This window comes from Arvicanthis niloticus, chromosome 9, assembly GCF_011762505.2.
Source record: "Arvicanthis niloticus isolate mArvNil1 chromosome 9, mArvNil1.pat.X, whole genome shotgun sequence".
NCBI classification, from domain to species: domain Eukaryota; kingdom Metazoa; phylum Chordata; class Mammalia; order Rodentia; family Muridae; genus Arvicanthis; species Arvicanthis niloticus.
The window spans coordinates 64,240,142-64,254,862 of NC_047666.1; the positions used below are offsets into that span (position 1 = coordinate 64,240,142).

Below are 14,721 nucleotides of genomic sequence, written 5' to 3' on the forward strand. Positions count from 1 at the left end.
CCAGAGGATTATCTTTTCCAGCAGGCTGGTATTAGAGCATGCAGTGTCTAGCACTGGGTAAGACCACTGCTCTTTCCTCTCCTAGAAGCTGCATAGCGCCTTTGAGCACTATGAATACTAACCCGTAGGGGAGAAGTTTCTCTGTCAGTTAAAGACTGACTTCTATACTCCTATAACCGAAGTGTCTGGTGTCTTCGGCAATAAGATCTTATCATCTAGTTATGGTGGGCAAGCAAGCAATTGTAGCATTTCAGATGCATTATCTCGCTCAGTTCCAAATCAGGATGTAGTTACTGTATTTGCCCCATGTTACAGACAAGGAAATCAAGGCTGAGAAAGACTGGTGGACTGGTCCAATTTTTACAGCAAGGATGCACTAAAATTCATACTCTTCTACGTTAAAATGTAGTATCTAAAATGATGGACTTCACTGTAAACCTCTCATGTAGACCCTTTATCTTACATTCCTTCTCCCCTGTCTCCCACTCCTCATCCTTGCTGATCTGCTTCTATGTACCTTGCCCCACCCCTAATAGCAGTAGCTCATACTTGTAATCTCAGCACTGAGGAAGCTGTGGCAGGAAAATTGCTCCAAGTTCAAGGCTAGCCTGGTCTACACAGTGAATTCCAGGCCATCCTAAGCTATAAGAGTGAGACTCTGCACACAAAAAAGGCCTGGTGACTTGAGTTTGGTCCCGGAGATCAACATGGTGGAAAAAAAGAACCAATTTCTGCATGTTGCTCTCTGATCTTTACATGCATTGTGTCACACACACACACACACACACACACACACACACACACACACACACTGAAATCTAGATTTGACATGAGATAAACTGTAATATTGGTTTTGTATCTGCCCCCATTATCTTTCTTTTCCCTCCTTCTTTCCTCCTCTCCCATCCGTCTGTCTGTCCTATGTCTATTTATACACCACACACGGCACCTCGTCTCCCATTTCCTGTTTAGACCCAACACTCAACTTAAAAATTCATCTTCTAGAGGTATTTTCCTGCTGTCAGAGACGGACCCTTCCGTATACTGTCCAAGCTCCTTGCATACAGGACAGCACTTGTTTTACCAGGCTACAGTATGAGGGGTGGTCTTAGGTCCTAACAGAGTTGTGGGACCTTTGAGAAGGGCTCTGGATAAACATGAGAGGCTTCAGAGTAACAGCGGACGGTGGATTTGTTGAACTATGCAGGTTGGATGATAAGTATAAATGATTAATGAACATGAAATGATACTGGGGGAGTCTTACAGGCTCAAGCCGGCTTCCAGGATCCGGTAATGAGTAACTGGGAGCCAGAGAGTACACGCTTTAAGTTCACCTCCATGAGAGCCTGCTGAAGCCCTCACAGTCCCTATCTAAGGAGACTGACTCCATTCTTCCTCATAAAAACCATCTCCCCAGCTATGTGTCCCAGACCTTAAGGCACTCACAGTCCCTGGATGTGCAATCTGGACACCCTGGGAGAATGCCAATGGGACGGTAAAACCGTCTTCTTAATTGATGCTGTGGTTTGAAATGTGTGTATCCCTCCAGAGTTTATATGGCTGCTTACTCCCAGCACAGTAGAAGCCCTGGCTTGGTTTAGCTGACTAGATCTTAAGAGGTCTGTTGTCATGAATGACCACTGTTGACACAAAAGAGGTTGAGGGGAAGGGTGTGGTTCAGTGATAGAAAGCTTGCCTTAAACGTATAAGGCCCTGGGTTCGATGCCCAGCGCTGCATAAAAGAAAAAAACCAAGAAGCCCGAGTCCCCTGCTTCCTTCTACCCCTTTCTACCATTAGATGACACACACACTCACTCCACCACATGAGAACAGTCCAATCTTTAAAGAACGTTAAAAGCACGTTCCGTGTGAGTGCGTTCAGATCAGTCGTACGTGTGCTCATCTATACCAGATGCTCCTAGATAACCATGCACCGAGATCATAACAGTATTCTGACTGAGGATAGGGCCTTGGTCTAAGAATTGCACACCCTCTAACATTTCAGAGAATAGTTGTGTGTGTCAATATTATATATAGTTATTTAAAAGAAAACTAGGCTCCATTCTGAATGGCTGTGACTTCTCTGATCAATCAAGAAAGACACTTGCAGTAGACTGAATCCTCAGATATTTAATAGTGACTCTTTTACATGTACAAGACCCTCTAGAGAACACAGGTGACCGGTGACACTAATAGTTGACTGTCTTGGCAGGCTTGGTCTCCTCGATCTCAGAAGACAGCCAGCGGTACGTGCGGTGCCGCCGTAGCACCTCGATGGACTTCAGCTCCAGTGGTGTGGGCTGAATGCCAAGATCTTCCAGGCCAGGCAGGTCGGTCGCCATCACGTCTGAGATATGTATCTGTGACAAAGGGCCACAGACAATGCTGAAACAGAGTGCCACCCCTCAGACCCCCACACCCCACGCTGGCTTATCACTGAGGCAGGTCTGGAATACCACCAGGACCACAGGCCTGCGACCCTGGAAGAGCAGCCCCACAGGGCAGAGCTGGACCTAGTGTAGGGCAGGAGCTCTCTCTCCATCTAGAGATTCAGAGAAGAGCTAAGGCAGGAGTTCACCTCTGCACTCCCATTTTCTTCTTATGCTGGGTCCCTGGGCTCTAGCTCTCTACTTCAGGTTTAACTTGTTGGTTGGGCTGGGTTTGGGTTTGACAGTGTCTCACACTGGAGTTCCTAGGAACCCATTATGTAACCCAGGCTAACCTCAAACTTGTAGTAATGCCTCTGCCTCAGCCTCCCAAGTGTTGGGACTGAGGTTACAGTACCCGCCTGGCCCCATTAGCCTTTTTTGCTCCAATTATATTCAATATGGTTTAAGTTATGCTCACTACAAAGCCTGAAGCCAAACCAATCTTGTTTGAACAAGACAAAAAAGGACACAGAGAGGACCCCAGTGTGTTTACTGAGTGTTCTAGGGCATTCTGCAAACCAAACCCAAAACCTGTCTGTTATTATATTCATACTTTCTCAGTCACCAAGGTAAAAGCAAGTGTCAGACAACGGGGTTCATGGCCACAGAAGGGACAGCATGGAAATGCCTCTGCTTTTTAGGCAGTCTGTCAGAGGGAGGCTGTGCCCTGGGTCTGTTAGCAGTTCTTTGCTCTGCTTTGGCTCTTAGGGGTCAGTCTGGCTGCATCTCATCTCCAGTCTCAGGCTGAGAGCTGCCGGGTTTATGTGGTGTCTTCCCAGGGAGATCTGAGTACGCAGGAAGCAGGAAGCAGTGAGTCAGACCAGCACAGCCAACATGAGAAGGAAGAGCCAGGGCTTTAGAGCTCAGCATGCGGCAGGCAACAAGATTGGCAGCAAGAGGCTCACTGAGAAAGGGAAGAGGACTGTTGCCTGGGTAACGGTAGGCAGAGGAGGAAGTGTTGCTTTACTACATAGCAAAGTTCCAATATTACTAGAAACAGGTTCCTAATGATCGACGGGCAGGCAGGAATTAGGAGTGGCTCGACCTGGCATCTACTGAGAGGGCTGCTGAGGGGCTAGCCCTCGACCACAGAAGCCGCTTAGTCAAGCACAATTCAAATCTCACGTTCAGTGAATTAAGATTACGTATAGCTCAAATGTCTGCAGTCATGGTAGCCATATACCAAGTCCTGGCATCACACACTGCTCCTGGCACAGACCACCTTGAGCACTGCAGGACGTCCTGTGGTGGCAATGCTGGCTCAGGAGCCAAAACTGCAGGGCACCACTAGATGCCTTACATGGACAGCACAGAAAGGGCCGTCACTGAGGCGAGAGTTCAAGGACAGAACACAGGTTGCAGGAGTAGGACACGGCACAGGCCTGGGACCCCTACACAGGGAGGCTGAGTAAAGAATAGGACAATCAGCACACGTTCGATGTCAGCGTGGGCTGCACAGTGGGCACAGCAAGACCCCATGTCAAAATAAAACAGAAAAACACTTGGTAAGTTTAGAAAAAAAAAGCTTGCAGTTCTATTTACGACATGTTACTATGTCTGCACAGTTCAACATAAAACAATTCACGACAGGAGAGAGACTGCAGCACGTCCTCCAGCAACAGCAGCTGGCAACTGGGATGACTGTAATTTATAAACAGAAGTGAGAGCGGCTGAGACTGTGAGCCTGGTCAGAACAGACAGCAACCAGGAGGAGAGGGCAGCAGGAACAGGGCCTCCAGCACAGTCCAACGGGAGAAGGGAAAGGCAGAGAACACAGCCTGAGCCAGGTACAGTGCAAAGACAGCATTCAAAAATGAAGAAATGGGGCTCCAAACAAATGCTGCTCACAGCAGGAGCGAGATGAGGTCAGAAAACTGTGTGGCAGCATGGGGTCATGGGTAGCCTTGGAAGGTGCAGTGTGGTAGCATGGGGTCACGGGTAGCCTTGGAAGGTGCAGTGTGGCAGCATGGGGTCACAGGTAGCCTTGGAAGGTGCAGTGTGGCAGCATGGGGTCACAGGTAGCCTTGGAAGGTGCGGTTCCAGGGCAGGGGAGGATACAATGTGACTGAAATGGATGAAAGAAAGGAAGGAAGAATCTGTTGGGAACAGGTACAGACAGCTCTTCAGCTGTTAGCGGATAGAGGGAAAACCAGGCGTGGTCGCACACACTGTAACCCCAGCACTCAGAAGCAGAGGCAGACGGATGAGGAATCCGAGGCATCTTCACCTATACAGTGAGTTTGTAGCCAGCTGGCCTAGAGACCCCGTCTTAAAATAACAACAGAACCCAAAATAGTTGTAAGGGAACAAAACAAATAGCAAAATGGCCAGAGGGACCTGGGAAGGAGAGTCTGGCCTTCAGTAAGGAAAGGGGGACTATTATGCAGGTTTGAATGCTGACAAGAATGACCTCACAGGGAGAATAAACTAAGACGGTGAAACAGTATGAAAATGAATGTGTGTGAGCCAAAAGCAGCCCTTCAGAAGAACTAGCCTCGGCTAGGAGGGCCACCACGACCACCACACACATAGAAGCTTTGCAACTACTCAAGCCAGCGAACCAAACTAATCTGACCACTGCTCCTCCACAGCGCTCTGCCTGGTGAGAAGTCTTCTATGCACGAACTTACCCGCTCCACCTTGTCCTTCGTTGTCCAGGGCTCAAATGGACTCAGCCCAAAGAGCCTGCCAATCCAGCTGCAATGCAAGTATATACAGCATGTGTGAGAGGCGTCTGTGCTGGGTTTCAGCCTACTGGACCCCCAGGAAAAGAGGAACTGCTGTACACAAGAACTCACTAAGTTGGTCACTGTTTTCTGAGAAAATAACAACTTCCTGGCTCTACTACTTGTTGTGGGGACAGATCTAACTCACCCTCCCTGCCTCCCTTTCCTGGATTTTTAAATTAGACACTCATGTACATCAAGCTGGTGTCAAAGTCACTACTAGGTGGCTAACAATGACTCTGAACTCCTAATCCTTCTGCCTCCGCCTCTCACAAGCTACCATGTGCCACCATGCCTACCAAAGTCTACAGCTTTTGGGACAAGGGAGGACGCTAGGAAGAAACTAAGGAGCTCGCAGTGCTAGGCAAGTACTCCACCACTGAGCAGCACTGCCACAGCCCTCTACGGACAGCTTTTTAAAAAAGATTTATTTATTTATTTTATGTATATGAGTACAAGGTGTTTCAGAAACACCAGAAGAGGGCATCAGATCCCCTTACAGACCTCTGGAAGAGCAGTCAGTGCTCTTAATTGCTGAGCCATCTCCCCAGTCCCAACCTACAGTTTTCAAAAGCCTGAAAGAACATTCTTATTGCTAAAATAAATCCATGTCACAGGAAGCCTTAAGTGTGTTCAGAATTTCTTTAACAACACATAAACTCCCGATTACAGGCAAGTCCTCCTACAAGCAGCTCCTGCGCTTTGGGTCCACACTAACATCATCTGGACTATGCAACATTCTCATTGGGCTGTGCCACCGGTGTCTGCCAACCCTGCCCTAACTCCCACCCCCATGTGCAGCATGACAGTGCCTCCCTGCCTCCTGGTTTCTAGCCCCCCACCATACTAAAGCTGGTGTCCCAGACAACTCCATGGCTTTTGTTCTTTACACCAGCTGACTTTACATTAGCCTGCCAGTCCACAGATACTCATGGAGGGGCCTTCTGTGCATCAGGCATGGCAGCAAGCAGACAAGCATGGGAAACAGCTCAGTAACCTCAGACTCTAACTGTATTTGGGTTATACCTGACTCTTCTCATAGCACATGTGGCAGCCTAGCTCCTTTACCTGGATGTACTAAGTATGCACAAACATCTCCAACCACTGGTCATAGCGACTTCGCACCCCCGCCTCCATGTGACTACCCACATACTCCTCTCTGAATGGAACTAAGTTTCTCGTGACCCTCAACTCGGGTCAGTGTCTTTTCAAATATATTTCCAATGGACTTTGGTACAAAGAATAAAAACTCTGAGCCAGCCTGAACTGGTTTAGGTGTGCATACAGTAAGGAGAAATTATGTCAAGTAAACTTTTAAGAAGAACCTATTTACCATTCTACATCTATGTAAAATTGGGCTTACATGTGACTAAAATCACATGCATTATGGAAATAAACTTATAGAAAAATGATTATATGAACTAATCTGTCAATCAAAATAAAGAACTTCCCTAGCTAACTCCTTAACAACCAAACTCCTCGTCTTGAGCCTCATAAAAGGAGTCCCCAAACAGTAACCGGTATCCCCAGGACTTCCCTGATGTGGCAGCTATCTATCAACAGCAGCCCTCTAATGTGTGCTACTGCTTCGCTTACAGTAGTTCTGTTGCTACTTTTGCAAAGTGAGCCCTCATTTCTGACTCTTTGGCTAGGAGGCCAAGACACACCTAGCCTGATTCCTCTGTAACAGCTCCAGATACTGGATACAGGGGTATGGACCTTCAGATATGCACGTTTGTGTCTCCCCTTCCTAGGCGAGGACTATAGCTCAGCAATGGAATGTTTGTCTAACTTGTAAGAGGCTCAGGGTCTGATCCAGCACCACAAACAAACAAACAGAGTCTGTAAAGAGGTCAGGTGCAGTGGTCCACGGGCAGGGGCTGAGGAGCGACAGTCGAGACAGGCACGACAGGAGCATTGTTTTAAATTCGAAGATAGCTGCGTCTACACAGAAAGTTCCAAGCTAGTATGGCACTTGGCAGCCAGTTCCAGGCCAGTCGGGCTACTCAGAGTAAAACGCACAAGACGACTTCTTTTCCTCTGGACCTCTCCTGCACTCAGCAGTCCCCATCTCCATCTCACCTCTTGGGTGGGGGCAGTCTTCTGGCTTCCTGGGCCTTCTCTGCTGCTTCTTTGTCCACACTCTATCCCTGTCTATTATGTCAGTCACAGGGAAGATTAAAGGAGTGAAAGAAAGGCCATTGAAGGAGAGCGCTCTCAATAAACAACCTCTACCTGCTGTGGGTTTTGTTTAAGGGTTTTCTTTGTTTGTTTGTTTGTTTTTTTGGTCTTGTTTTGTTTTGGGTGCTGGGGATTGAAGGTGGGACTTTTCGTGTGCTAACACACCTACTACCTACTGACCACAAGCTACAGACATGTTTGCTCTAATATCTTAGGTGCCTAGAGCACTGCCTGAGAAATGAAAGCAACTGATAGTAAGAACTGACTGAGCTCAGGACTTCACACTTCCCAGGCAAGGGTTTTGCCACTGAGCTACTATCCCCAGGAGGTAGAGAAGTTTAGCCCCCAAAGGGAAAAAGTGAAGGAAGGGAGGAAGGGAGGGAGGGAAGAAGGGAGGAAGGAAAGGGAAAGGAGGAATGAAAGAGAGAAAGATGGGAGGAAGGGAGGAGGGAGAGAGAGGGAGAGAGAGAGACAGAGAGAGAGAGAAAGAGAGAGAGAGAAGAAAAGAAGGGAGGGAGGGAGGGAGGGAGGGAGGGAGGAAGGAAGGAAGGAAGGAAGGAAGGAAGGAAGGAAGGAAGGAAGGAAGGAAGGAAGAAAGACACAGGGCCAGGTCAAGGTCTAGGTCAGCTTTCTCCTCCCCAACTATACCTAAGACTGCCTTAACAAAAGAAGGGCACCTTGCCCCATGGTGGGCAGCTGGAAAGAAACAAAAGGGGAGCTGACTGTCCCTCACACCAGCTTCCAAGCAAGACACTTCCCCAAATTAAAACCTGTGGTATTTACTGCTGCTTACTTCTTCAAGATGCTGAGGACCAAACCCAGAGCCTCACACTGACCAAATGCCCTGCCTCTGACACAGCCCCCAACCTAAGCCTAGGGTTTTAAATTCAATCTAAGAGTCACCTAAGAATGACCTAAGAAAGACCTAAGAAGATGGTTTAGGTCATCCTTGCTCGTTACTGTCACCTCCAGTTCCTTTCTTGGCCAGCATTATAGCATCAGGAGTAGCCTCATCAGAAGCGTGAAGACTAGCCTTCTCTAAGGGGAGTATTCCTGTTAACTGGGAAGGAAATCCGAATAGTATCTCCAATCAGCCATCTCGTGGGTACGCTCGAACAGCACCGTACTTACCTATACACAAACTGTGGCAGGGGATAAGGGATGAAGGTCCTATGGGTCATGCCAAAGATGTATTTCACCAAGTGGAAGAGCAGGTACCGATTTGGCCTAGAAACCAAAAACAGAGTTCTTCACATTATTTGGCCTCTAATTTTTTTCATTAAAATAATGAATACTTTTCTTACGAAAAAGGAAACCCACTGTAACAAACAGAGATAAACAAACAAAAAAACCCAAACCACCTGTTAACAAACTGCCAGAGAGAACGTGTTTTCCACCCCCTCGCCCTCTTACATGTGTTTATATGTACCCTGCTCATCGATCTTCTTGTTCCTTTTGAGAAGGCGCTCTCTCTCTAGTACAGGCTGGCCTCAAACACGTGCCTCAGCCTGAGTCTCCACACCTGGCTTAATCAGCGTTTTTAATCCATGATGTTAGTTTTTCTTCATGTGTTTTTGGTCATTTACAACTTTCTTCCCTCTGATAGTTTTTGTCCTTTACAATGACAAACACTAACCCCATCTTCTGAACCGAGATCCTTTCCACTTAGACAGTCTCCATTTATCTAGGACCAGGCCTTAGTAATTAATTATCACTTATATTCCAACATCCATCCATCCATTTTCCTAATGCTATTTGTCTTAGAAAGATCTGTAACTGAGAGCATAATGAAGATAATTCACTATAAACCTCATTATTTAAACATTTTACAAACAAAAACACAACAAAAGACCCATCATTCAAATGGAAATGTTGGTATTGGCTACTGGAAATATCACAGAAACCCCTCAAACTGCCTTTTAATCCCCAAAGGATGTCTGGTTTGTACAAGGGCAATTCTAGACCAAGCGACCTGTGTGCAAGGTCCCTCCTTAAAAGGCTCCACAGTAACACATCCCAGTAAATGTGGCCAGACAAGCAGAGTCCTTGCTCACAGAGGAAGGGCCACTGAAGACTACATCCTTCCTAGCCTGCATTTCATGGTTCACTGTTCAGAATCATCTCAACAGACACCCTCAGCAAGCCTGCCTCTGAGACTTTCTCCACTCTGCTTGTCAGCCAGATCCCTACATAGGTTAAAGTAAATATCTGCCTTCTCTAGAGAAACAAACTACAATAAAGACTTAAAAAAATCCACACCAGAAAGAGAGAAAACTCCTGAGCTAACTGACCTCACCTCCCTTCTCCATTCAGTGATCTCAAATGATACTCCCAGGTCTGCTTGCCCATCCTTTTATTCTCTTTGAATTCTCCCAGGGAACTAACTCATCTGTCTTCTCTGACCTCAAAGTTCCCACCTGCTTTTCTGTGGCAAGCCACCCTTCCTGCTGGCTGACGTTCTGCTCATGTTCCAGTGAAAAGACACTGTGGTGTCTCATAGCTGACCACATCTGGACACACCTCAGCTTGTCCTGTTAGATGAAGAAACGCTTGCCTGTAAGGTGGCTAAACCCTCTGCTTATACTCTCACAACTCTTCTCCATTTCTAAAGACTGCGCTCCTCTGACTACTCTGTCCCTGTTAATATTAACGGTCATCTCTTCAGTCATCGCTCTGAACAACATTCAAGACAGTTATTGTCTAAACGCTGGTGGGATCTCTCCTGCTGTGGAGTCACCTCCCAGGACCAACCCCCTAGTATGTATCTCCTTACAATGCATGTCACAGTGAGCATGGGGTCAGAACAAACTGCAGGAGTCAAGTTGTCTCTTTCCACCACACGGTTTTAAGCCACACTCAGGCAGTCAGCCTTAGTGCCAAGTGCCCTTACCCTGTAAGTCATCCAGCCAGCCTTGCCACCATCTCCTAACCACTTTTTCATTACTCCTCCTTAGAGCTGGTTACTCACTGCTCACGTCCTAGCCTTCCAGTGAGATTCCCACTACAGGCCAACACTGGCCCTTGTCTCAAAGGTTATTAAGGTCCAGAGAGACCAGAGGTCACCATGCTGCTACTCTCCTTCTGCAGCGTCCAGTGTTACTGTCCCTCCCCTCTCCGCCAGGCTCTGCTTCCCTGAACTTTGCTTTTAGGGAATTTATGCTATGTGGCTTTATTATACATGAGTGTCAAAACTAATCTATCAGCTCCACAAAACCAGAAACCTTGTCTGTATCATACAGTATTATGGAATATTTTATATACTATAAAGTTCACCCATTTTGAGTTATAATTCAGTGGTTTGATGTATACAGTTGTGCAGCATCAGCATAATCTAGCCTTAGGATGTCCTTCTCTACCTCCACCTTCAGGCCCATTATGTTAACCTGGTTTTGTAAAGGCTGCCCTTGAACTTCTGATTCTCCTGCCTCAGTCTCTAGAGTCCCAGCATTATAGTGTTGGGAGCCGACTTTTAGCAGAAAGCGGCTATCAGCTTTGCAGCCATCTTGAGCCATATACCCTGACGTGAGACTTGTTTTTCAACAGCCTACAACAGCTGAAGCACACTCTGATATCCCACATATTTTGTTTTGCTGTTTACTGCCCCCAGCTGCAAGGTGCACGTGGTAGCCACACCTGCAAAGCATGCAGTTCACGTGCTGTCCATGTGCTATCCACGCCATAAGACGCCTGTAAGGCTTATGTCATATCCACACCCGTAAGGCACGTGACAAAAGCGTATAAATACCCCAGATTTCCCTTCAATAAACGAGACTTGATCAGAACCTCTGTCTTGTCAACATTCTTCGCATCTCTTCCCCTTTATCCCTCTCCCTCTCCCCCTTCCCCCCCCCGTGTGTCTGTCTGTCTCTCGCTCTCTCTCTCTCTCTCTCTCTCTCTCTCTCTCTCTCTCTCTCTCTCTCTCTACCCTGACCCGCAGACCAGAGCGGCAGCTTGGGCCGGAAACAGTAGCCACCAAGCATAGAGTAGAGAGGGCCACAACATTATAGGTACGTCTCTATGCCTACCTTACATTCGCACCAGCACCAATTTTTCCCACATTGTCACAACCATTTGTTATTATATCTCTGTGATATGCTCCCTCTATGTAACTTACACTTTCCCTAGTAACTACAAAAGACTTCAACTGTCTTAGTATGTACTCTAACATTCATATTACCCTCCTCACGGAAACTCCTGTTTTTAATATAATGTGTCCTTGCCGGCATGTATATCTGCACACCACGTGCACACCTGCTGCGAAGACGCCAGAAGAGGATATGGATTCGCTGGGACTGAAGTTAGAGATGGTTGTGAGCCATCATGTAAGTGCTAGAAATCAAACTCAGGTTTTTGGGAAGAATGTGCTCTTGCCCACTGAGCCATCTATCCAGGCCTGGTCTTTTCATTTTTAAATGGTATCATTTGAAATGCAAAAGTTTCAAATTCTGGTGAGTTGAACTTAATTTTTTCCCTTTTATGAATTATGCTTCTGATGATATAGCTAAAAACATCTTGTCAAACTCAGGTCTAGAATTGTTCCACTCCAAGAATTTATAATTCAAAGCTTACATTTATTTCTTTTCTTCACATAGAGCAGGGGGTAGAAGTGCAAGTTCCTATTTTCCAAAGGGTCACTTGTTGACTGCCCTCTCTGCACTTAGGTGCCACGTTTGTCAGCAGTCAATCGTCCATAATTATGGTTTGGAGGTGGGCATAGTGGAGAGTTAGAATCCCAGCAAGAGCAGAGGATCTGAGTATATTATCCTTGATTACACAATGGGGCTTAGAGCAGCCCAGGCTACCTAGGTAGCAAGACCCTGTCACAAACAAGCAAACAAAGGTTTGTTTCTGGACTGCCAGTTCTGGTTAACTGATCTATTAATTCAGCACAAATTGTCTTGTTCATTAGAGCTTCAGAGTAGGCTTTATAATTGGGAAGGTCAAGGGTTTACACCATTACCACTTCATATTGTCTTTGTAATACCATTTAAGTTTAGAGTTTGTCAATTTCTACAAAAGGCTGCTGGGATTTTGACAAGATTCAATCTACAGACCAATTTAAGGACAGCTGACATTTTAACAATATTGAAACTTCCAATTCATGAATTTGGAAGGTCTTATCATGTATTCCTTACTTTGCTTTCACAGTGCTTTTAGGGTACATGTCTTACTAAATTTAGCTAAGTATTCTATTTTTATGCTACTGTGAACATGATTTCCTTTGGTGCATGTACAGTATGGATAGATACACTTGTGTGTGAGTGCACCCCGCAGTACACGTGGACACCTAGTTTTTTGAAGCAGAGTCTGTCACTGAACCTGGAGCTCATGGACTGAGCCAGGGATCCTCCTGACTCAAGTCTTCCCATCACAAGCCTGCTTGGCTTTTTCTTTTTACTTGTGTTGTCTGGAGATCAACTCAGGTCCTGCTGCTTGCTAGCAAACACTTAATGGGCTGAACCATTTCCCCGGCCTATAACATCTGCTTCATTCTATCTGCATATTGCTTACTCAATAGTATATAAAAATTGATTTTTATATTGATCAACTTTAAACTTTGTGTCTTTACTGAGTTTATTAACTTTCAATCCTGTGTACTTGAGTGAGTGAGTGTGTGTGTGTGTGTGTATGTGTGTGTTATAGGTCCTTAATTGATGGATGACAAAATAAAGCAATGTGATTAGTACTACCCGATACTTGGGAGGAGTGGGGGTGCTGGCTCAGTTGGTAAAGTGTATGCTGTATAAGCATGACCTGAAATTAGATCCCAGCACCCACATAAAATGAGAAGCTGGCACAGCAGAACACACCTGAGATGCTGGGAGGTAGAGACGGGCAGATCCCTGGGGCTTGTTGTCCAGACGGTCTCGCTCAATCAGTGAGCTTAGGAATTTTAAAAAGGCACATCTTCAGTGCAGACACATTCTCCTACCGTGGTTTTGCTTTATTTTTAAGGCATGTCTTACTACATGCTCAGGGTACCCTTAAACTCACTATGTACCTCATAGTGGTACCTTATGAGGTTGGCCTTCAACGTGTGGTGATCCTTCTGTCTCAGCCTTCCAAGTGCTAGCATCACAGGTGTGAGTCACCACCCTGGATTCCTTGAATATTTCATCAAAAAGTGGAATCCACAGACAGGAACTCACAGACCAAGTGCTGACTGCTTTTGTAGTAGTCTAGGGCAGTGGTTCTCAGATTGCTAACAGAACCATGCATACTCTGGCTGGCCCTGGGTTCCCTCAACTGCTGACTGTGAGTGCTGCTCCAATTCCATGAATGAGCTGCTCGGAAAGAACTGGTGTTATGAGCTATCATCTTCTTCCCACAAAGAGCAACTCTAGGCACTTACCCGGTGAAGGCAAAGGTTTTTCCTATGGCATCTGGATCTTTAGTTGCGTTAACAATCCCTTTGGAAACATCTGCGACCTATACAAATCATAAGACATGTTTAGGCAGTTCTTGAACTAGGGCATCAGACCTGGAGAACAAGGCCTGTAACATCGGTTCCCTAGGCATAAAGACTTAAGCAAAGGTTGCCTGGGTTACACCTGAGTTCAAGGCTAGCTTGACTGTCTTGACTTCTTTAAATCAGGGTGGTGGGACTGAGGTGAGAGTGTAGCCTAGAGATAGAATGTTTGCCTAACATTCATGTTGTGCTGGGTTCAACCCCAGGACCAATCACAAACAGACAAACAAACAAACTTTAAAGAGAGATGGAAAGGGAGGAAGAGAAAGGGAGGAAGGAAAGCAGGTGCCTGTCACAGAAGATGCAACAGAAAACCAATGGCATCATCTCTTCTCAGACTCTGAAGTCATCCCAAGGCCTTGACCTGGCCAGGCCATCAACTCTCCCATGCCATCTCTTACACTCTTGCCCACTCTGTCCTACGCCACCAGAACCTGGAAACGGAACCATGCCAAGCTGCTGATGTTCTGCGGTTCTGACTTCCACAGTAGGAACTATACACAGGTTTAGATCAAGGGACAGAGAATCCACAACAGTTATTCATAGTCCTAGGGAACATCTAACAACTGCATGGATTTTCAGTTGTCATGGAGGGGCAGGGTGTAGCTGTCTCTGGTACCTCCTGACTAAAGGACAGAGTAGCTGCTGATACCCCACAAGGAAGAACTGAAGAATTATCTGGTCCCAAACATCAGTAGTATCCCCACTAGAAGACTGCTAGTTAGTTTCTATGTCAACTTGACACAAGGTAGACTCATCTGGGAAGAAGGAATCGTAATTGAGAAATGTCTCCATAAACTGGTCTGTAGACAAATCTATAAGGCATTTTCTTGATTGAAGATTGATATGAGAAGACCCAGCCCACTCTGGGTGGTGTCACCAGTGGCCAGGTGGTCCTGAGGTCTACGTAAAAGCA

At 46.3% G+C, this 14,721-nt stretch overlaps 1 protein-coding gene across 1 annotated transcript in view; it reads right to left on the bottom strand.

Moving 5' to 3' along the window:
- Window positions 1-2,110: 2,110 nt before the first annotated feature.
- Window positions 2,111-14,721, bottom strand: part of Ndufa9 (NADH:ubiquinone oxidoreductase subunit A9) — a 28,209-nt gene continuing 15,598 nt past the window's right edge. Inside the window, exons 8-11 of the mRNA XM_034512418.1 lie at window positions 13,689-13,765; window positions 8,468-8,563; window positions 5,060-5,126; window positions 2,111-2,360 (exon numbers count right to left, since the gene is read on the bottom strand). Coding sequence (XP_034368309.1) covers window positions 2,190-2,360; window positions 5,060-5,126; window positions 8,468-8,563; window positions 13,689-13,765 — 411 coding nt within the window. The 3' untranslated portion in view covers window positions 2,111-2,189. The remainder of the gene's footprint in view (window positions 2,361-5,059; window positions 5,127-8,467; window positions 8,564-13,688; window positions 13,766-14,721) is intronic.